Source organism: Cetorhinus maximus, chromosome 4, assembly GCF_964194155.1.
Source record: "Cetorhinus maximus chromosome 4, sCetMax3.hap1.1, whole genome shotgun sequence".
In the NCBI taxonomy this organism is placed as follows: domain Eukaryota; kingdom Metazoa; phylum Chordata; class Chondrichthyes; order Lamniformes; family Cetorhinidae; genus Cetorhinus; species Cetorhinus maximus.
In genome coordinates this window covers 168,272,994-168,296,530 of record NC_135882.1, presented here as the reverse complement: position 1 = coordinate 168,296,530, position 23,537 = coordinate 168,272,994, and the positions used below count along the sequence as shown (strand labels likewise).

General features: G+C 45.1%; 1 protein-coding gene across 3 annotated transcripts in view; it reads left to right on the top strand.

Annotated features, from left to right (window-relative positions):
* The window catches only part of vps13b (vacuolar protein sorting 13 homolog B), a 1,109,808-nt gene that overhangs the window by 956,466 nt on the left and 129,805 nt on the right, over nt 1-23,537 (top strand). For all 3 annotated transcript variants that reach the window (XM_078541117.1, XM_078541119.1, XM_078541118.1), the window contains exon 38: nt 6,966-7,167. In XM_078541117.1, coding sequence (XP_078397243.1) covers nt 6,966-7,167 — 202 coding nt within the window. The remainder of the gene's footprint in view (nt 1-6,965; nt 7,168-23,537) is intronic.

The following is a 23,537-nucleotide window of genomic DNA, read 5'->3' as shown; positions in this document are numbered from 1 at the left end:
AAATGCCCCTGTCATATGAACCCAAAGTCCACTCAGTACCTGTGCAATAAAGTTTAGAGCCACTCACGTCCAGAATTACATATTGGCATACCCTGCACCAAAAATAAAAGATGAAGCATACTCAGGCTATCACAACAAAAGCAAATTTAATATTATTGTCATATTAACATGACCATTACTGATGTTGATGTTCACACCAGTAGACATTTAAAGCAAACATAACTGAACGGAAAATCACCCGTGAACAGTCCTTCTTGTGCTTATGGTGCCTTAAACTTACGTTTGCAAGTGCTGTATCTTGGTGCACTGCAACCCCCCCCAGAGCCTCCTCGCTGGCAGTGGCTTTGGCAACAGTCTGCTGACTGTGCTGTCTTGATGACCTTGGCACTGGTCCTCTGGCCAGTGGATCTTGAACTGGCCCCGTCTTAGAGGGAGCGGCCAGTGCCACAGCTGGCATCTCCCCAGTCATCACAGCTGCCTCATATGCCACTGTCATTTGCGGAGGGGCGGAGGAGCCACTGCCGCCATCCGGAGTGAGTGCCCTGAGAGGAGCCCGCGGGGACAGCAAGCAGGTCTTGTGCCAACGTCAGGTCGCTCTGGACCTCCCTGCTCGCCATTGATGGACGGGCAGCTAGCTGGGACACTGGGATCCTCATCCATCTCCCACACTGGCACTGACCACCTGAGGCCAGTTCCTGTTTGAGGGCTTGCAGGTCCGAGCAGCCAGGGCTACTCCCTTGGCCAGCTCCGGCGTCATTGACAGTTGGCACTGGGACTCCCCTGAACTCCACGGGGGGACAAGCAGCCCTTAACACTTCACCACACTGATCCATGCCAACATGGTACTCACCCTTCCTGAATGCAGCCAGTCATTGAACCTCTTGCGGCATTGCACCCATGTACGCCGCACCACGTTATGACTGCTGACCTGTGCTGCCACCTCTTCCCAGGCTTTCTTCATCAGGTGTGGTGGTCTCCTCATTCCGTCCCTTGGCACAAGGGTGTCCCTCCTGGCAGCCACCTCCTCCAGGAGCACTCGTACGAAAAGCAGGGGTCCGAGTGCCCACCCGACCTGCCCTTCTGTCTGGCATCTCCAGTCGCTGCTGAGACCACAGGTACCATCTCCTCAACACAGACTGCATACTTCCTCACCAGCAGCCTTCAGGGGGCTGCCTGTGCCATTTTTAAGCTGCCTGTTGGGTCGCCACTGGACCCGGAACACAACATGCCCCCATTCGCGACTGGCCCTTCCCAACCATTGGGAAGCCACATTTCACACTGGGCGGGCCTTAATTGGCCAGCCAGTGTGAAATCGTGGTCGTGGGCTGATCGCGGATGGTGGCAAATCCTGGGCCTGCTGATGCACCCGCCCGCCGACCTGAAAATTCAGGCCTATCTTTCATCCTGCAGGAGGGGTACATCAGGAGCATGGAGCCTGGTGACCTAACTGTATGCCTCATGGCTTACAGGAAGCAGAGACATTGAAACATACAAAATAGGAGCAGGAGTAGGTAACTCGGCCCTTTGAACCTGATCCACCATTCAATATGATCATGGTTGATCCTCTATCTCAACGTCATACTCCTGCTCTCTCCCCATAACCCCTGACGCCTTTAGAGTCTAGAAAGCTAACTTTTTCCTCCTTAGTATATTCAGTGACTTGGCCTCCACAGTCTTCTATGGTCGAGAATTTCACAGGTTCACCACCTTCTGAGAGAAGAAGTTTCTCCTCATCTCAGTCCTAAATGGCCTGCCCCGTATCCTGGGACTGTGACCCTTTGTTCTAAATCTTCAGCCAGAGGGAACATCATCCCTACATCCAGTCTGTCCAGCCCTGCCAGAATTTTATACGATTCAATGAGATCCCCTCTCATTCTTCTAAACTCCAGTGAATACAGGCCTAGTCGACCCAATCTCTCCTCATATGACAATCCTGTCGTCCCAGGAATCAGTCTGGTGAACCTTCACTGTACTCCCTCTATGGCAAGTATATCCTTTCTTAGGTAAGGAGACCAAAACTGCACACACTGCTCCAGGTAGGGTCTCACCAAGGCCCTGTACAGCTGCAGTAAGATGTCCTTGCTCCTGTACTCAAGTCCTCTCGCAATGAAGGCCAACATACTATTTGCCTTCTTAACTACTTGCTGCATCTGCCTTGTCTGCTTTCAGTAATTGGTGTACAAGAACACCCGGATCCCTTTGTACATCAACATTTCTGAATTTATCACCATTTAAATAATACTCTGCTATTCTGTTTTTCCTACCAAAGTGGATAACTTCACACTTACCCACGTTATGAGTCTGAGTTATACTGCATCAGCCATGTATTTGCCCACTCACTCAACTTGTCTACCTCATCTTGAAGCCTCTTAACATCCTCCTCACCACTCACATTCCCGCCAAGTTTTGTGTCATCAACAAACTTGGAAAAACGACATTTAGTTCCCTCATCCAAATCATTGATATATGTTGCACTGATCCCTGCGATATCCCACTAATCACCGCTTGCCACTCTGAAAAAGGCCCATTTATTCCTACTCTCTGTTTCCTATTTGCTAACCAATTCTCAACCCAGGCCAATATATTACCCCCAATCTCATGTGCTTTAATTTTGCAAATTAACCTCTTAGGTGGGACTTTATCAAAAGCTTTCGGAAAATCCAAATACATCACATCCACTGGTTCTCCCTTATCTATTCTGCTAGTGACATTTTTAAAAAATGCAAAAATGCAGGTTTGTCAAACATGATTTCCCTTTCATAAATCCATGTTGACTTTGTCGAATCCCGTTGATATTTTCTAAGTGTCCTGTTATCACATCCTTTAGAATGGACTCCAGCATTTTCCCTAGTACTGATGTTAGGCTATCAGGTCTGTAATTCGCTGTTTTCTCCCTGCCTCCTTTCTTAAATAGCGGGGTTACATTTGCCACCCTCCAATTTGCTGGGTCTGTTCCAGAATCTACAGAATTTTGGAAGGTGACAACCAACGCATCTACTATTTCCATGGCCACCTCCTTTAGTACCCTGGGATGTAGATTATCAGGCCCTGGCGATTCATCGTCCGTTCAACACCCTCAGAGTTGAACAACAAGGCTCATGCTGCAACTTGCACTTTGGATCAGCAAACCATCGGAATGTTGAACGTGAGGTTCCAGTGCCTGGACCGGTCTGGTGGAGCCCTACAGTACTGTCCACAGAGGGTGTCATGCATTGTCATTGCTTGCTGTGCCCTTCACAACCTGCCACTACAACAGGAGAGGAGCTGGCTGGGAAGGAGATGAAGGAGCTGCACACCTCTTCTAATGAGGACGACGTCGACAGGAATAAGGGTGAGGAGGTCCTCGAAGGCGATGAGACCATCGCACTGGCCATACGAGGCAGGCGCACAGGAGGCCCTCATACCTGCTAGATTCAGGGAGGATGACGACAGCATGCAGTGAAGAGACACCGTAGATCCTCACATTACATCTGTGAACATTTGACTCCTGTTTGGCTGATGGCAGCACACATACCCTCTTGTGATAATGCTCCTGTCATGCAGACGCAGCGGATTCACATAGTCCCGACATTCCAGGAGGATGATGATGACAACATGCAGTGGGGAAATGCCATAGATTCTCTCATAGCTTTTGTGAATGCCTGACTCCTGTCTGGCTGATGGCAGATGGCTTGTGCTCTGTGAATAAGGTCGTATCATGGAGTTGCAGCTGGGAAACTTTAACTTCTCTTGATCCTATGGCATTCTTTGTGAGCTGAACCCTCCAGGACCACATTGTCACCGGACACAGATGCTGTTGAGATGGAGGGCGAGTCACACCTCAGAGGTGCTGAGAGTGCACAAGAGAGAAAGACGGAACTCTGTGCCGCTGGCCCAGGACATTCTGGCAGCAATGATAAGCCCCGTCGAGGTGCAGGCATGACTGATGTGTCCAGTGACAGTGAAGGTGCAGCATCAGTGTGCTGGAAAGGTTCTACAAAGCACAGGGAAGAGGCCCTGAGTGACATCTGAGTGACACAAACACTGCTCATCAGACCAAGGAGCCGTGGGCAAGGAGACATTCTTGGGAGTTTATTTACAATTGTGAACATTATGTACAAGTGATTAACACCCATGTCCAGGCTGTGCAACTACAGCTGTGGCTCAGTTCATATCACCCTCGCCTTTGAATCAGAAGGTTGTGGGTTCATGTCCCACTCCCGGAAAACCAAGAACTGTGAATGTACTCGAAAGAGTTACAATCTGTGACTGTTGATAACTCGAAAGAGTGACATCATCTGTAACCTTCCTAATGCTGCCACAATGTCTTGGTGCTCCCCCGACACCCACAGTGGAGGTGGAAGCAGCCTGCTGACTGCTATGCCCTGTCTGTGATGACCTCAATGGGCATCCTCTGGTGGGTTGAGACCTGGAGGGCCTCGGCCTGCTTTCAGGGTTCTGCTGTGTGGCAATGGCACCCTTCTCGGCCTGTGGAGCTGGAGCTGCTGGGATCACAGGAAGAGAGGGTTCGGATGGGCTGGACGCTCCTGGAGCCACTGGTGGATGCCCCCCTGGGTGTGCACCTCCTGATGGGTGCCCGAGGCCCCCTGGTTGACTCCTTGAGGAGAAGGGGAAGCTGGAGTGAGACCGAACTACCCCACACCCCTCTCACCTTGACACTGTTGGAGGCCAACTATGGCGTAAGCGATGGAGGTCAGCCCACGCAGCAGTGCAGGATCAATGTCCTGGGCCAAAGTCTCCATGGCGGCCGCCATCCTACCAGCATTGACCTCGGTGCATTGGCATGCTGGCGCTGTCACCTCAGACTGATGGCAGATGGATTCCTTCATCGTGCCTTGCAATCTGAGGAGTACAGCGGACATCCCTTTCTGATGTTCCCGAGCTTGTCTTTGCAGCTTTGGAAACTGAGGTATGATGGGGGCTCCTTATCTGACTCAGACTCAGCAGATTTCTGGCCTCCAGCAGTCCTCCGAATGCCGGAAACCTGGGGAGTTCCTGCAGCTACCCGCTGTGGATCAGACACTGCGATATACTGACCAGATTGTGACCCTGAGGCTACTCTAAAGCTAGGTCCCACCGAGGTGTGTGTCTCTGTGCTGGTGAAGGGTGTGGGTAAACACTGTGGCAGGTCTTCAATAAGATCAGCATATTCTTCTTCTGAGGTTTCTTTGGGGCTTGAGTCGAGAACCTGAGCTGTGGACTCTGTCGCCTGTTTCCTAGATGTGCCTGGGAAAGAAAGGTGAGATAATTAGCGCATGGCAGGGGACTGCAGAACAGCGGAAGTGACTCACAGCATGCGTGGTCTTATGGATGTTGCACTGCTGGATCCTCACTTGGTTGAGCATCGCCAACTTCGCCAACAGCACAGGTGAGGTCCAGATCGTTGCCGGCCAGCTGGATGACTCTATTTTTAAAGCCTGCGAGGACCTTGCTTTTAGGCATTCCTCCACCAGCTTGCGACCTCTTCCTTTTGTTGTGTGCCAGCTTGTCCTGCATGAAGGCAGATGAAGAGATTATAAGCAGGACGTCTGCCAGGCCAGATAAGAAGTATGCCTGGCATGTGTGGGTGCTGAGTGGTGCCATGGACAGGGTGAGGACACAATCCGCAGGGCAGATGAAGGTGTGTGCGAGAGAATGAATGGTGATGTCCCTTGAACTGGCAATAAGTGAGATCCCTGAGGATGTGTGATGGGTTTGTGAGTGTGTGATCTGAGAGTGATGAGAAGGGTGACTTAACCTGGCGGAACGGAGGAGATCATTCATTTCGGCACTGGGTGGCTGTCCTCTTTTGCAGGGTGTTGGCGCTGACACTGCTACCACTGCCTCCCATGCTGGATTGGTGACCTTGCCTGCTGGCCTTCGCCCAGAACGAGGGTAGAGGACATCGCGGCGGGTCTCCACTACATCCAGTAGGCCCTCAAGGGAGGTGTCGCTAAATCTGGGGACAGCAGGTTTCCTCCCTTTGGCAGCCATCAGTTCCCAGCAGCTTCCTATCTCTTGAAGAGTGCTAGCTCTTTGCAGGGGCACCCTTTAAATATAGTGCCCTGTTTACTGAAGGCCTGAGGTGATGGCAGGGCAGGCAAATCAGAGGTCGCCCCACCAGTGAGCTGGCATATTCCCGGGAATGCATAATGAATGAGGTGGGGTTGGGATGATAGGGCGTGAAAATCCGCCATTGCGACCGACGGGTAAAATGTCCTTTTTCCCACCCGCCACCACATTAGTGCAAATGTGGGACAATTCCACCCAACAGTGAAGCTGTTACAGATCTAATTATTAATTAGGGAATCTTATATAGTCTATATAATGTTATAAATTATAGTGTTTATACAACTGGTATTGTAATGCAGACAATTAACTACAAAATTATTGCCCAAATGTATCTTTTATTTGTTAAAATATGCAGGTGTTAGCCCAGTATCCTGCAGTATTAGGCCTTCAGATCTTTCCCAGGCCAGGCTTTGTATGTTAAAAGCTTTCCATTTCTAGCTCTCTACGAAGGGAATGAGACCTGAGGCCCAATATCAATCTTCACCATTCGGGCACAAAATTGGATGTGTTGAAATTTCTAGGGCCACATCTGTAATATGACTTTTTGCATAGCAACGCAGAAGAGCTGCTCCTGAAATTCTGCACTGGATCTACTAATCCAATGCTGCAACACTGGAAGGTTAGCAGCAGAATCCCCAATAAAATGCGTAATTGCCCACTTTCAGCCACTCAATTTCCCCAGGAGTTCTGCCAGTTAGGACCAGTGGCCCATAAAAATCCCAGTGGAATTTTCAGGGCTATAGTGATCGGGTCATGATTCCTATCACACAAAATCATCAGTAGTTCATTGACAAATAAATAAGTGACCAGATTGAGTTCCTCTCAAGTACTCTAATTATATCTTAGGATTTTTAATGTGTTTGTTCCCCTGCATCTCATCAGTGCTGGTGCTTCTCTTTTTGCTGTCTATTTAGATATTCTGGGGTCAAGAGCATCTGAACTGCCTGAATCTGCTATGTGAACTTCTCCAAGGTTATATCAGGCAAGATACCAAGTCTCAGACATCAGACCACACACAGCAACCATCGTCTGCCATGGGCAAATATCAAGCTTCCAAGACTGAACACAGTTCTGATGACTTGAGGACAGGGCAGTTTCAGTACATTCAAGATGCAGGTGTGTAGAATTATTGCTGTTCCATTCATGTCACTCTACCTTCTCACAAAAAATCACCTGGACTGTGGAGCAGATAGTTTCAAATGTGCAGATAAGTAGCAGCAGTTGCCCGCTCACAGTATTGTTCATGGGACATAGGAACAGGAATAGGATGTTCAGCCCCTCAACTCTGTTCTATCATTCAATTAGATCATGGATGATCTGTATTCTAAGTCTATCTAGCAACCTTGGTTCCCTAACCCTTAGTACCTGTGCCTAACAAAACCCTTATCAATCTCAGTTTTGAATTGACCTATCACCTACAGCTTTTTAGTGGAGAGGGCTCCAGATTTCTACCACCTGTTTTGTGAAGAAATGCTTCCTCTCATCATCCCTGAGTGGTCTAGCTCTAATTTTAAAGCTCTGCTCCCTTGTTCTGTGTTCCCTCATCGGAGGAAATCATTTCTCTCTATCTATCCTATCAACTCCTTCAATCATATTAATCAACTCAATTAGATCACTCCTTAATCTTCAATACTCCGGGGATTTCAAGCCTAGTCTATGCCAACTATCCTCACAATTTAACCCTTTGAACCCATGGTTCTTATTTCATATGGACAAATTAAATCTAATGAATGAATGGTTTCATAATTGTGAGTACCGAACTCATTGCCTCGGATATGATGTTCATTATGTGTATTGTTTTTAAAAACAGTTTTTTTTTTAAGATGTAGAAAAGTGTCCCAAAGTGTTTCACAGAGCCATGATCAGAAAATAAATTGGACATTGAGCAGGAGGTATGAGGAGGAGTGACCCAAAACTTGGTTAGAGGTGGATTTTAAGAAGGGCCTTAATAAAGGAGGAGAGGGAGTTGAAGAGATGGTGCAATTTTGGAAGAGAATTCTAGAGCGTAGGCCCTCGGTAGTTTTAGGAAAATCTGTCAACAGTGTGGCAAAGGAGGTCAGGGGAGAAGATGTGAAAAAGGCCAGACTAAGAGGAAAATAAATTACAGGGTGGCTTTGGAGGAGCAAGGGTGAGAATCTTAAATTGGAGATGTGGAAGCAGGAAGGAACCTGAAGACAACATAGGTCAGCAAGGACAGGGTTTGGTGTGAGTGGGAAGTGGTGCATAACAGTGTTGAGGCAGTAGAGTTTTTGATGATCTGCAGTACATGGAACATGGAAATGGGAGATGGATTAAAAAGGCATTGCAGTAAGCAAGTGCAGAAGTGACAAAGAGACGGATGAAAGTTTCAGCAGCACATGGGCTGAGATAAGTAGACAGTTATGATGGAGAGGATATAAAGTCAGAAACCCAGCTCACTGTTGAACAAGGCACCGAGATTGTCACCATCCATTCCACAGTCGAGTTCAGCCTGCGGGTGATGGAATCAGTGACAAGGTTGCAGAGCCTGTGGTGGGATCCAAAGACATTTGCTTTTGTCTCAGCATCTTTTAACTGCAGAAAATTTGAGGCCATCCAAAAATCGGATGTCAAAAAAGCAGTTGATGGGGCCAAGAGAGGTGGTGCAGAGGTAGAGCTGGGAGACCCTCTTGTACATCTGGAAGCTGATCCCAGGCTCCATGAATGCAGATAATGTCACCAGGGAGGAGCATGTGGATGAGGAAGAGAAGGTGTTCGTGTAGATTTCAGGGAGGCTACGTAGGTGACAGAGCTGGGCCAGAAAGACAAACCGTTGCTGGAATTGTTGTGGAAATGATTAAATAGGCAACAGCAGAATCAACTGAAAGTTGGACATCAAGAGAGAGGATTTGGAGGAGGACGATGTGGCCATGATGCCCCTTATAAGGTCCAAACCCCTATCAGGTCCCTTCTCAACCTTTGCTGCTTCAAGGGAAACAACCCCAGCCTATCCAATCTTTCCTCATAGGTCAGACCCTCCAGCCCAGGCAGCATCCTGGTGAATCTCCTCTGCACCCTCTCCAGTGCAATCACATCCTTCCTATAATGTGGTGGCCAGAACTGCACACAGTACTCCAGTTGTGCCCTAACCAGCGTTTTATACAGGTCCAGCATAACCTCCCTGCACTTGTAGTCTATGCCTTGGCTAATAAAGGCAAGTATCCCATATGCCTTCTTAACCACCTTATCTACCTGCCCTGCTACATTCAGGGATCTGTGGATATGCACACCGAGGTCCCCCTGATCTTCAGTATTTTCCAAGGTCCTACTATTCATAGTGCAATCCCTTGCCTTGTTAGTTCTCCCCAAGTGCATTACCTCACACTTTTCCGGGTTGAATTCCATTTACTACTGCTCTGCCTACCTGAACAGTCCATTGCAATCCCCCTGCAGTTTATGGCTGTCCTCCTCACTATTTACCTCCCTACCAATTTTTGTGTCATCGGCGAACTTCTTGATCATACCCCCTAAATTTAAGTCCAAATCATTTATGTACACCACATACAGCAAGGGCCCCAGCACTGAGTCCTGTGGAACCCCACTGGAAACAGAATTCCTGTCACAGAAACATCCCTATACCATCACCCTCTGCTTCCTGCCTCTCAGCCAATTTTGAACCCAATGTGCCACTTTGCCTTGGATCCCATGGGCTGTTACTTTCTTGACCAGTCTGCCACGAGGAACTTTATCAAAAGCTTTGCTAAAGTCCATGTAGACCACATCAAATGCATTACCCTCATCAACATTCCTGGTTACCTCCTCAAAAAATTCAATCAAATTTGTCAAACACAACCTTCCTTTAATAATTCCATGCTGACTATCCCTGATTAATCCATGTCTCTCCAAGTGCAGATGTATTCTGTCCCTCAGAATCCTTTCCAGTAACTTACCCACACCGAGGTTAGACTGACTGGCCTGTAATTTCCTGGTCTAACCCTTCCCTTTTTTAATAATGGGACAACGTTAGCAGTCCTCCAGTCCTCTGGTGCCTCACCTGTGGCCAGAGTGGATTTGAAAATTACTGCTCGGGCCCCTGTTATCTCTTCCCTTGCCTCCCTCAACAGCCTGGGATACATCTCGTCTGGGCCTGTGGATTTATCCACTTTTAAGGCCGCTAAACCCACTAGCACCCCCTCTCTCTCTATGTTAATTTCTTCTAATATTTCACAGTCCTCCAGCTTGATATCTGTACCTGTGTCATCCTTTTCCATTGTGAAGACCAACGCAAAATATTCATTGAAGACTGTAACCACGTCTTCTGGGTCCACACACACATTAACTCTATGGTCACTAATTGGCCCTACTCTTTCCCTAGTTATTCTCTTGCTCTTTATATATTTAAAAAACCTCTTCGGGTTTTTTACCTGAGGAGTTGTTATGTGTAAGCTGGTAGGTAAGGCCAGGAAGTGAAGTTGTATAGTCAGCAATTAAGTGGAAATATGTCAAGGAAGCAGGAGGTGGGTCTCATGGGCATGATAAGCTTGGAGACAGCATGAGGGCAGATAAAAGAGAAACTAGAGATAGATGTGGGTTCAAGTTGAGGGAAGGGGGAGGTTTAGTCAGTGAACAAGTGGAAGAGAAAAGGAAGAAGCAGAGAAAGTGGAATAGGTGGCTTTAAACACAGTGACAAAGAAGTCAACATGCAGATCAGCCATGATCTTACTGAATGGTGGAGCAGGCTCCAGGGGCCGAATGGCCTACTTCTGCTCCTATTTCATTTGTTTGTATGACAGGAGTGATTAATGAGCAGAACCTAATTATAGCGCAGCACATAACAGGATGCACAAAGCAGAGTCTTGGGTGGGAAAGTATTGTTCTTCAGCAACTTCCTGATGCTGCTCCGCCCCCGTGCACGTTTCCCAAGGGTGAACTGCCAATTGATCCAATTAAGGCCCCAATCAAGAACCATCACACTGTCAGAGCTTTCCTGGAGTCGGCCTGAAGGCTTGCTGAGTCTGGAGCCCAGCAGCTACTAGCAGGTGGCCTCTTGACGGCAGATCAGAGGACCATTGAAGCCTCACCTCAAATTCCCAGTGTTGGAGTTGTAAGGCTGGAATGAACACAGCCATTCCCATGGAGGGGCGTTCTCTCCACAATGATGGTTCTGAGTATTTTTTTTAAAATGTCATCCTAGAGCACCTCCATTTTTACGGGCCCTCCCCCTTATCTTCCTGCCTCAGCGGTGCCGACCTTTCCCGGTGGTGCTGCCAGCCATCCAGTGCCACAGGCCTTTTCATTGGGTCTCCTGCATCGATGTCCCATTAATTGGCCACCACCCATAAGATCATCTAAGACCTGAAAATGGTCCCGATCCTCAATTATTTTCTATATCCGGAAGATTGCAAACAGTCAGGTTCAACTTGAGGCAGTGGCCAGGGATGGGGGAAAGGAATCGGTGGCAAGGGTAGAGAACTTTTAGATATGCAATATGAAAAGGATCATGAAGGAAAGCCCAGGTGAAACATCCCAAGCTCTGGGAATGGAGCAAAACCAAATTGAATGCTCTTGAGGGAGAGTAGGCTTAATGCAAGAGAGCTTGTTGGTCCTTTTTAAGCTGGTTTGGATAAATATCTAGGTAAACAATCTATTGTTGTTCAGAATACTTTGAATTATGTTGACTATTATTTTGGGGTGAATCGAGACTGACCATGGAGCAATAGTATTGCAAAGGACTTTAGAGAATTTTTTTGAGGATTTGTAGTTTACTTTTTTTGCAGATGACAGAGTTTTTTTTAAAGAATAGAGAATTTTCTAAAGATTTGGTGATTCTTAATGTTTTTACCCACGGTGTAGGATATTTGAACTAATCAGCATGCTTCAGTTAGCAGATTGTGATGTTCAATTTGTTTATTTTTAGTGCATTTAGCCAACACTCATGCTTTAGCCCTATGACATTTGCCAGATGTAAAACTTTTAATTGTAGGTTATTTCCATCCTTTTTTTCAAGTAAACTACATGTATCAAGAATTGCTCAGGCTGTCAAGGGTCAAGGTACAATTGCAGCTTGGCAAAAATCATGTCGTATAAAATCCAATGTATCATCGTATTTTCATGTTAAACCCCATAAATCAGTCCCCTGTATTTAATGGATATAAAAATATGCATATAGTTGAGACTTGCGCACTAGAACTTGATATACAAAGTTGGCGACACTTGAATTTAACATAATACTTTTTGTTTTAGTTTAAAAACTATAACCCATTAAGCACTTTATAGATGTCAGCCTTGAATTAGTGGTAGTACTCTTGCCCGAGTTGGACGGTTGTGGATTCAAGCTCCTCTTGTGCACATAGCCCTGGCTGATACTCCATTGCAGTACTGTGGTCGTCCTGCATTGTCTTTTGGATGAGATGCTAAACCGAGGCCCCATCTACCCCCTCAGGTGGATGCAAAGAATCACATGGCACTTTTCGAAGGGAGCCAGGGGAGTTCAGCCCAATGTCCTGGATAATACTTGCGCCTCAACCAATGTCAATCAAACAGATCATCTGGTCATGTTTGAGGGAGCTTGATGTGTGCAAATTGGCTGCTGTGTTTGCCACATTACAATAGTGACGACACTTCAAAAATACTTTATTGGCTATAAATGCTTTGGGACATCTTAAGGTTGTGGAAGGCACCCTAGAAAGGCAAGTCTTTCTTCTTCCTTACAAATAAATCGTTAAGACCTAAGCTAATGTGGCTTGACTTGAGGTCCAGCAGAAAAATCAAGAATGTCATTTTTCTGCCAAAATCTCAAATCATTCATCACTTCAATTATATCTAAAGGAGCCATCAGATTCCAGTTTTTAAACTTTAACAATAAATCATATACTGTACGTTTTCACTTGTTTGGCAAGACAATACAATTCAGCTGCATTCCATTCCACAGAGTAAATGACCATCTTCCCTCGGCAGATCACTAAGCTTAATAAAATTGCTGTACCTACTTAGACTGCTGATCTGGTTCTGGTTCTGACAAACATACACCAGTCAGTATAGTAACCACCATTAATGTCCTCTCATTGCGAGCCCACACAATCAAAGCACAAAGAAAATTAGAATTCCTGCATGTCTCTGTCAAAACGAAATCACGATATTTCAGGTTGGTGTCTTCTAAAAGAGTTTTAATGTGTAGTAAAAAATTAAAAGGTGCGCTTTTTTAGTAGAAAATATGCATTTAAGATTGTTATTAGCTGGACACAGTATTCAATGCCTTGCAAATTTCTCCAGGTTTCTTTTTACCAACTATCAGTTATATGATGTATTGTGATGAATGACTGCAAATTACTTGACTGGTACAACGGTATTTATGCGCCTAAAGTACAACCTAGTCCGTAGGTGGCCTCGAGTTGTAAAAACTATTTTGAGGTGCACTCTATTTTATTTAAACTCTGAACTTCAATTTACACTGACCCATGAAAATATAGCTTATTATTCTGGAATGTGCACTGCTTTTCCAGCATCTGCATTACAGATTGGATCATGATACTATGAAGAGCCAAATGCAACACTGATCTGAAGCTCCCAAACAACAAGAGATTTGTTTCCTCGTACCATGAGTTTCAGCAGACAGTAGTCATAACTGAAGATCCATAAAGATGTTAGGATCTTCAGGGATTCACCTGACCACATTTGCTTTGCCACAAAGTTTATGAATGTACACAAATATTTTCTCAACTTTTCTTCTGTGATTCATCATAGCATGTGGCTTCTTGTAAACTGTCTATCTGACTGAACGGATACATCTCTTATACAGCTTTCATCTGATTGTCCAGGCACTTTAGCCAGCTGTACCATGTTCCTGCAGCTGTGATGCTGACAGATGTTTGCTTCGTTTGCGAGCCAAGTGGTTAATTAGCCAAAGTTTGATCAGTGGTTATGAAAATCTTTTCCTATTGTTTGTCATTTGACGTCTTGCCAATCCAAATCCTGACACTAAATTACGTCTCTTTCCCCTAGCTCCTGACAATATTGCTTTTTTCTCTCCTCTGATGTTGCTTAAATTACCCTATTTCACAGCAACAGCAATCAACAACCCCCTTCCTGACTAGTGCACCTTGGACTCTTGGACTCATTCATCTGACAGCAAGGTTATTTGCAAAATACTGCAGTTACTGGAAATCTGAAGTAAAAACAAAAAAATGCTACAAATAATCAGCAGCTCAGGCAGCATCTGTGGAGAGAGGTTAACATTTTACACCGATGATCTATCAACAGAAATGGAAACTGTTAGAGATGTAACAAGTTTTAAACAAATCGAAATGCAGGGAGAGTGGGGGAAGGGAGAAAAGAACTAAAAGAAAGATGCAATAGGATGGAAGGCAGGAGAGATTAAATGACCAAAAAAGATGATGGTGCAAGGCAAGAGTAAAGAAACAAAAGATGGCTCTCGAGGTGTAAATGGCAAAAGCAGAACTATTATCAATACCCCCACTGCCTGAGAAAATAGAAGCAGTGGTTATGATCTGAAATTGTTGAACTCAACGCTGAATCTGAAAGACTAAAGTGCCTCGTTGAAAGTTCCTACTCTGACATTCCATTGTGTTTCATTGAAATAGTGAGGAGACTGAGGACAGAGAGATCAGAGTGGGACAGAGAATTAAAAAGGCAAATGACCAGAAGCTAGGCATCACACTAACGGACTGAATGGAGATGATCAGCAAAGCAACTGTCCATTCTGCATTTGTCCTCCCCACAGACAGCATTGCTGAATACAATAAAACTTCGAAACATAGAAAATATGAGCAGGAGTGGATCATTTAGCCCCTCGAGCCTGCTCTGCCATTGAATATGATTGTGGCTGATTCTCTATCTCAACGCTTTCTCCCCATACCCCTTGATGCCAAATAGAGTCTAGAAATCTATTCCTCCTTAAATATATTCAGTGACTTCGCCTCCACGGCCTTCTGTGGTAGAGATGTCCACAGCTCCACCACCCTCTGAATGAGGAGGCCTCTCCTCATCTCAGTCCTGAATGGCCCACCCTGTATCCTGAGACTGACCCTTTATTCTAGACCCCCACCCCCAGCCAGAGGAAACATCATCCCTGCATCCAGTCCATCCAGCCCTGTCAGAACTTTATATGTTTCAATGAGATCTCCCCTCATTCTTCTAAACGTCAGTGAATAAAGGCCTACTCAGCTCAATCTCTGCTCATACAACAATCCTGCCATCCCAGGAATCAGTCTGGTGAGCCTTCGCTGCACTCCCTCTATGGAAAGTATATGCTTTCTTAGGTAAGGAGACCAAAACTGTACACAATACTCCAGATGTGGTCTTAACAAGGCCCTGTATAGCTGCAGTAAGACATCTCTGCTCCTGTACTCAAGTCCTCTCGCAATGAAGGCCAACATACCATTTTCCGCCTTAACTGCTTGCTACACCTGCATGCTTGATTTCACTGATTGGTGTACAAAGACACCCAGGTCCCTTTGTACGTCAACATTTCCCAATCTATTACCATTTAAATAATACTCTGCCATTCCGTTTTTCCTACTGAAGTGGATAACTTCACACTTATCCATGTTATACTGCATCTGCCATGCATTTGCCCACTCACCCAACTTGTCTAAATTGCCTTGAAGCCTCTTAACATCCTCCTCACTGCTCACATTTCCACCAAGTTTCATGTCGTCAGCAAACTTGCGAATATTACATTTGGTTACCTCATCCAAATCGTTGATATATATTGTGAATGGCTAGGGCCCAAGCACTGATCCCTGCGGCACCTCACTTGTCACCGCCTGTCACTCCGAAAAAGACCCATTTATTCCCACTCTCTGTTTCCTGACTGCTGACCAATTCTCAATCCATGCCAATATGTTACCCCCAATCCAACGTGCTTTAATTTTTCACACTCGCCCTTTTATGTGGGATTTTATCAAAAGCTTCCTGAAAATCCAAATACATCACATCCACTGGTTCTCCCTCATCTATTATGCGAATTATGTCCTCAAAAAAACTCCAGTCGGTTTGTCAAACATGATTTCCCTTTCATAAATCTATTGCGACTTTGTCTAATCATGTTGATATTTTCTAAGTGTCCTGTTATCACATCCTTTATAATAGACTCTGTTTCACCTGGAAGGGAGTTTTGGGCCTGGGATGAGAAGAAGGAAGGAGATGAAAGACCAGAAAGCAGTGTGGGAGGAAATTTAATCAAGATAGTTGCGGGAGTCTGTGGGCTTTTACTAGATAGCAGTAGACAGATTTCTAGCATCTGCAATGTTTTGCTTTAAGTAGACAGACATCCTGTCCCCATAGATATAGAAGTTCGAGGAGGGGAAGGAAGAGTCAGAAATGGAACATGTGAAGGCGAGGGTTGAACGGAAATTGGAAGCAAAGTTGCAAAGATGAAATTTTCCAGCTTCTAACTTCACTTTCCTCTTCAATTTTCTGAGCACATTGTCACTGGCCAATTGTGACTTCTCTGTGAGTTATTTGAATCCTTTCAGTTCAACTGCCATTAAGTTCACAGGATTGAAAATTCAACAACATCCTATAACATACCAACAGCATGTTAGTTTTCCTCATCACCATTGACTTTTCTGCAGCTTTTTGGGTAGTTAATCACTCATTTTTGTTCCACACTCTCTCCTCCATATTTCCATGGCACCAACAATGTTATGGGTCCATTTTCTATATGTTTTGGTGTAGCCAGTATACCTCTTCTCGTTGTTTCCTCTCTTACCCCTGCACTCACTCTGGCTTGCCATCCTTGGAGTAATCTTTCTTTACGTGCTTACATGCTACGCATAAGTGACACTTGGTGTCAAACTGCCACAATTTTGCCCCTCCCCACCCAACCTTACAATTTTTTAATCCTTTTCATGGGATGTGGGCATCGTTGGGTTGGCCAGCTTTTATTGCCCATCCTTAATTGCCCTCAAAGGTGGTGGTGAGCTGCCTTCTTGAACCCTTGGAGTCCATGTTGTGTAGGTACACCCACCATGCTGTTTGGAAGGGAGTTCCAGGATTATGACTCAGCGACAGTGAAGGAACGGCGATATATTTCCAAGTCAGGATGGTGTGTGGCTTAGATGGGAATATGCAAATGGTGGTATTTCCATGTAACTGCTGCCCTCGTTCTTCTAGAAGCTGGTAGAGGTTGTGGGTTTGGAAGATGCTGTCAAAGGAGCCTTGTTGAGTTGCTGCATTGCATTTTGTAGATGGCACACTGCTGCCACTTGTGTGTTGGTGGTGGAGGGAGTAAAACCTTAAGGTAGTGGATAGGGTGCCACTCAAACAGGCTGCTTTGTCCTGGATGGTGTCGGGGTTTTTGAATATTGATGGAGTTGCACTCATCCAGCCAAGTGGAAAGTATTCCATCACACCCCTGACCTCTCCCCTTTACCTCTGTGAAAGCTGCTATTGTGCCTGACATTCAGCCCTTTACCATCAAATCTAATCAGCTTTGCAGCTTCACACACAGGCTCTACCTGATGATAAGTTCAACCCTGAGCTGAACTTAAATCCTACTTTCCTGGGTACCATCAATACCACCTACTCCTGGTAGTCTTAACCGCCCCACCACTGAGGCCGCCATCTAACCATTTCTCACCTCAAGATTTGATTGCTCCAATACCTTTCCTCCTGGTCTTGAGCTGCACTTTATATAAACCTCAACTCATACAAACATACTAATTAGGAGCATGGGAAGGCCATTCCGCCCCTTGAGCCTGCTTCGCCATTCAATCAGATCATGGCTGATTTGATTGTGGCCTCAACTCCACTTTCCTATTCGCTCCCTATAACTCTTGAGTCCCTTGTCAATCAAGAATCTATCTAACTCAGCCTTAGAAAATATTCAATGACCTAGCCTCCACTGCTCTCTGGGAAAGAGAATTCCACAGACTAACAACTCACTGAGAGAAGAAGTTTCTGCTCATCTCCGTCTTATTTGGGAGACCCTTATTTTTAAACTGTGTCCCCTGTCACCCTCACAAGCGGAAATATCCTTTCAGCATCCTCCATCCACTCAGGATCTTATATGTTTCAACAAGATCACCTGTCATTCTTCTAAACTCCAATGAGTATAGGCTCAACCTGTCCAACCTTTCCTAGGATAAGCCCTTCACCCCAGGAATGAGTTGAGTGAACTTTCTCTGAATTGCTTCGAATACAATTACATCCTTTCTTAAATAAGGAGACCAAAACTGTACACAGTACTCCAGATGAGGTCTCATCAATGCCATGTACAAATGTAGCAAAACTTCCCTACTTTTATAATCCATTCCCCTTGCATTAAATGAAAACATTCTATTTGCCTTCCTAATCACTTGCTGTACCTTTATACTAACTTTTTGTGATTCATGTACCAGAATTCATATTGCACCAATTACAGAATCTATCACCCACTACTCTTGCTGACTTCTGTTGGCTCTCCATTGCCTAGCACATCATTTTCAAAATCTTTGTCATGCTGCTTGTTCAAAATCCACTATTGGATGAGCAGGAATTTTCCTGCACTCTGGACGATTAGGACCTGTTTCCTCGTCACCCCCAGTGTTTGCTGACCTACATTGGGTCCCAGTTCAACAATGTCTCTATTTAAAAATTCTCATCCTTTGGTTCAGATCCCTCAACATTCTCACCCCTCCCTATCTTTGTAACCTCCTGCAGCCCTAAAATCCCTTGAGATATCTGCGCTCCTCCATTTCAGGCCTCGAGCACCCCTGATTTCCATCACCCCTTCATCGGTGGCCGTGCATTCAGCTGCAGTCCCCCACTAAACCTCCCTGCTTCTCTCACTCCCTCTCTCTCCTCCTTTAAAACTCTGTGAATCCTACCTCTTGGACCAAGATTTCAGTCACCTGTTTTAATTGCTCTTTATGTAGCTCTGTGTCAAAATGTGTTTGATAAATCTGCTGCAAAACACCTCACCCTTAGGTGCTATAAAAATGTAAGTGTTGTTCTGATTCTCGAATCTCTCCATGGCTTTGCTTTTCGGCAGTGTTTCTAACTCTGAAACCCAATAAACACTAGGGACTAGGGTTTTCCAATTTGTTTCCAAACCCCTGAGCCACCCAACCTGTCCCCCTCCCCTGTTCCCCTCTGTCATTCAGGGTAAAGACTTCAGTCGCCAGTGCGTTATTACTTTCCTCTGCACTACTGAAAAACCTCCACAAAACCTGCTTCTTCAACCATGCCTTTGATCGTCCCTAGTAAGTTCTGTTTCATTTCCTGCTTGCATGTAAAGTGATGCCAATAGCTCTGTATTAAAATATCAGTAGAATGTTCAGAAGGGAATTGGACATATACTTGCAAGTCTATAGGGAAAGAGCAGGGGAGTGGGACTAATTGGATAACTCTTTCAAAGAGCCAGCACAAGCATGCAAGAACAGGCCATTCAGCTCATCCAGCCTGTTCCTCCATTCATTTAGATTGTGCCTGATCTCTATCTTAGCTCCATCTACATGCCTTGGTTCTGTAACCCTTTATACTCTTGCCTAACAAAAACTATCAATGTCAGTTTGAAAATTTTGAAATTACAACCAAACGCAACAGTGAATGGCCTCCTTCTGTGCTGTATGATTCTATCAAGGCTTATCTATCAGGTTGACTAATGAAAAGCAGTGATGTTATATTGGTTTTTTAATTGAGGAAATGAAGAACATCAAAATGAGCACACAACTTTGTACGTGTTCATTTTTGCTCCATTTCAAAGAATTTAATGAAAATCTTTTTGGACTGATACCATGAACAAAAGAATTTAATGTTAATCGTTGATAACTAAGGATTTCCAAGACAATTTCCACACAAGAGTATAGTGACAAGCTTTGGAAGGCTATCTGTTTATATACTAGAATACAAGCTTTGCTGAAACTTGAGGTTTGCTTCTTTCATCCAAGAGAATCTTAAACCACATCTGGTGGGTCTCTTGAGCCAAGGAACAGAAATTTGGATAAATTAAAAGTTCCAAGATAATCTCTTTCTTAGAAAGGACAAACATCTGTAAGATTCTGTAGTACACAGGAAATATTATCTCCAGCAGATAACATAGAAGGACATCTGCAGTACAAACGTCCACAGGGCTGTACTAAACAGACAAATTGTGTCGCCTGTAGCAAATGGTACAGCTCAGAATTATTTTTCATCTACAGCGAGGCAAGGGAATAATCATTTTTGCCTGATTTACAAGTGGAAATTTGAAACCTAGTATGAAATGGCATGAAGAGAAATGAAGCATCAGAGTAACTCCTAATTGGATTATGTTTTGCTATGATTCAGCCCAACATAACAAATCCTACAAAATTCTTTATCCTGCAGAATAAGTACACTGTTTTCAGGAGCCTTGACTAAAAAATATCCGTTCTTGCAAAATGCTTTTGGTCAGAAATGCAGAAGTAAAAGAAGGCTTGCATTTTATATAGCAGTTTTCCCACCCACAGAATTTATAGGTCGTTCATTTAAAAATTTTAATGAGGTTGATGCCTCAGATTTTAATTGCACATTAAATATGGCACTGGTTAGCCTGGTTTCCAGAACTCGGGAAACAGGGCAGCCAAAGGGTGGTGAGAAATGCTGGATCCAGCAGATAAATGCCTTTCCAGAACAGGTTGTTGACCAGGACGAGCAGGAGGGCTTCATTCCTTCCTATCCAAAGTAACATGCTTACCCTTGCCCCTTCCACCTCCACCCAATCTCCCTCTCTCTTTCCCCTACTCCCACCCCCACCCTTTCAACTGCACCTCTCCTCCATCCAGCCTCTGATCTCCCAAGTCACCAGCCTGTGAATGTCACCTCCTGGCCCCCCATCCCTGCATGTCCGATCTTCCCCAATACTAGCTTCTGATCTCCCTGCCACGTGGACATCTGACCTCTGCAAACCCTCCTCGAAGCCTTCCTCCAGTCTCTTCTGACATCGACCTCCTTTGGCCGTCAGCACTTCCACTGCAGCCTCTGGGAGCCTAAGAGCTCCTGTGTCCTGGGGCTAACCTCTCACCATTTTTGTGCAAACTGGCCTGCTCCTGCAGACATCGATCTGGGCTAATTGAACTCTGCTTCTTCTTCAAGCGGCACTGAACAGACGGGAAGTGGCTGTCAATCTCTGCATAATCGTTCAGCTATGGCACTTGGGTATGTGTAGGATGAAACTTCTGGGAGGGTCTTGCAAGGGGGAGAAGCTGTGGGAGTGGCATTTGGGACAGATGAGGCCTAAAGTTTCCTCCTGGAGCCGAGAGGAGCACTACTGCTGCTCCTGGCCCCAGAGAGAAACCTAAAACATTTAGCCAATTTGAACCTCCCCATCTTCCCAGCAGGTCCAGACTCTTCAGCCTGTCAGCAAAATTCACAGTAACTTCCACACTGAAGCAGAGTTAAAATTGCAGATTGGCCCATGTCATTAGACTTGGCATGTTTGAAAAAGGACCCCGCCAGTTTTGGGTGTTGCATAGCCGCCTACCCCAGTGTGTCTGTGTAAGAACTCCTCAGCAGCATCTGGGTGACTCAAGGGTGGTTTTTAATTGCCCGATATGAGCTAAAAGCCCACACCCGCTCTGTGAAAGAGTTGCAACTCTGCTTTCAAATGTTCAAGTTACCCTGTGTCCAAGAGTTTAAAATCCGGCGGCCACATGCTGTTTCCCACACTCAAAATGGACGAGCTCCCAATAAGAGACCTTGTCAAGGTGCCAGGGTCCTGCCCAGAATATTGAAGTTAGGCTGGCCACAGAAACTCTGACAGGGTCAGTGCTGGGTCAGGAGGTGTTCCCACCCCATCACATTTCCATGAGCAATGGTGTGTTGAAGAGAGCATTTCCAGGCTTCTGATGCTGATAAACTGCCAAAAATACAAAGGAAATTTTGATATCCTCACGCAAAACTAGTTTTTTTTTTCTGTAACTGAGAACTGAGCATTGTCAGCTGATGATTCACAAGTGTTGGTTTCTTTAAGGTAGAAGCAAAACTGACGAGATGGAACAAGCACAAGGTGTCTCCTTAGAACCAACGTCTCAGTCGTAAACTCGACAATAGAAATCTGTAGTCAGTAAATTGGGAATTAGTTGGACATGGCAGTCTCTATCATGTCACAGAACTAACAAACAAGCAGTGATTTAGACTGTAGCTTATATGTCAGCTGTTTAAACCCCATCCCTACTTCAGCTGTCTATTTTGTAAGCCAGCTTCAGTACGCCATTACATCTTTTGACCTTAATATCACTGAGCGATTTGTATAGATCAGCCTACAAATCCTGAAACATGGACTCACAACAAAAGCATATATCTCAAATGTTTTGGAGTTTTAAAACACTGAACTTGGCAAAAACTTAAGGAAAAGAAAGGCTGCTTAAAATCAGTTTGAAAGCAAACAGAAAGAGACTGTCAAATGTGATAGGAAGTGGGCAAACTCCAAGATGATACCCTTGGCTAATGCAGCGAATGGTTTAATTGTTTAAGCAAATAGAAGGTTAATAGGGCACCATCAGGAAGCTTTTTACAAACTTATCTTGAAATAATAATTAGTTAATTAATGCAACCAGGTCCCGAATATCCAAGATTCGGCTCTGACACCATAACTGTATCAGTGAGAGCAGTACCCCATTGGTGAGAAGAGAGTGTGACCCCAGGGTCAGATTAGGTACATCAATTAGGTGAATGCCCATGACAGAATTGGCTCACCTGGGGCACCATTTAGCAAATTTTCAAGTCAGGCCCCCTATAGAACAAAACCAATTATCAATGTAGTAGACTTCCAGCTTCCAAAGTCATGGCCAGAACATCTTTGTGGGTCACACTTGTGCCACTTTATTGAGTCATACGTTGGCATTTTGCCAGCATCTGGTTTGTCCATCTGTACTCTTTCGGGTTGGGGGGTGCAGCCGCTTCAGTAGCTCTGAGCAAGGGTCATACGGACTCAAAACGTCAACTCTGTTTCTCTCTCCACAAATGCTGTCAGACCTGAGTTTTTCCAGAATTTTCTGTTTTACTTTCAGATTCCCAGCATGCGCAGTATTTTGCATTTATCTTCGTGGAATTTTCTGAAATCCACCTTAGTGCCCTGCTGGTCCCAAGGAAATCCACGACCTTAATATTAATCATTCCAATTCTTGAGTCCTGTTACCATGCTAGAATCACAGTGTCACTTTTTTATTTATTCATTCATGGGGTGTCCTTGTACCATCAGCTAATGAGAACAGTTTTTCCTTTCTGCCTTATCTAAGCCTGTCATAATCTTGTACACCTCTATCAAATCTCCCTTCAATCTCCTTTGACCCAAGGAGAACAAACCCAGCCTTTTCAAAGTCACCTTGTAATTAAAACCTCCCATCCCTGGAACCATTCTGGTAAATCTCCTCTGCTCCCTGTCAAGGACCTTCACATTTTTTTTATTATTCATTTATGGGATGTGGGCATCGCTAGCCAGGCCAGCATTTATTGCCCATCCCTAATTGCCCTTGAGAAAGTGCTGGCGAGCTGCCTTCTTGAACCGCTGCAGTCCCTGTGGTGTAGGTACACCCACAGTGCTGTTAGGGAGGGAGATCCAGGAT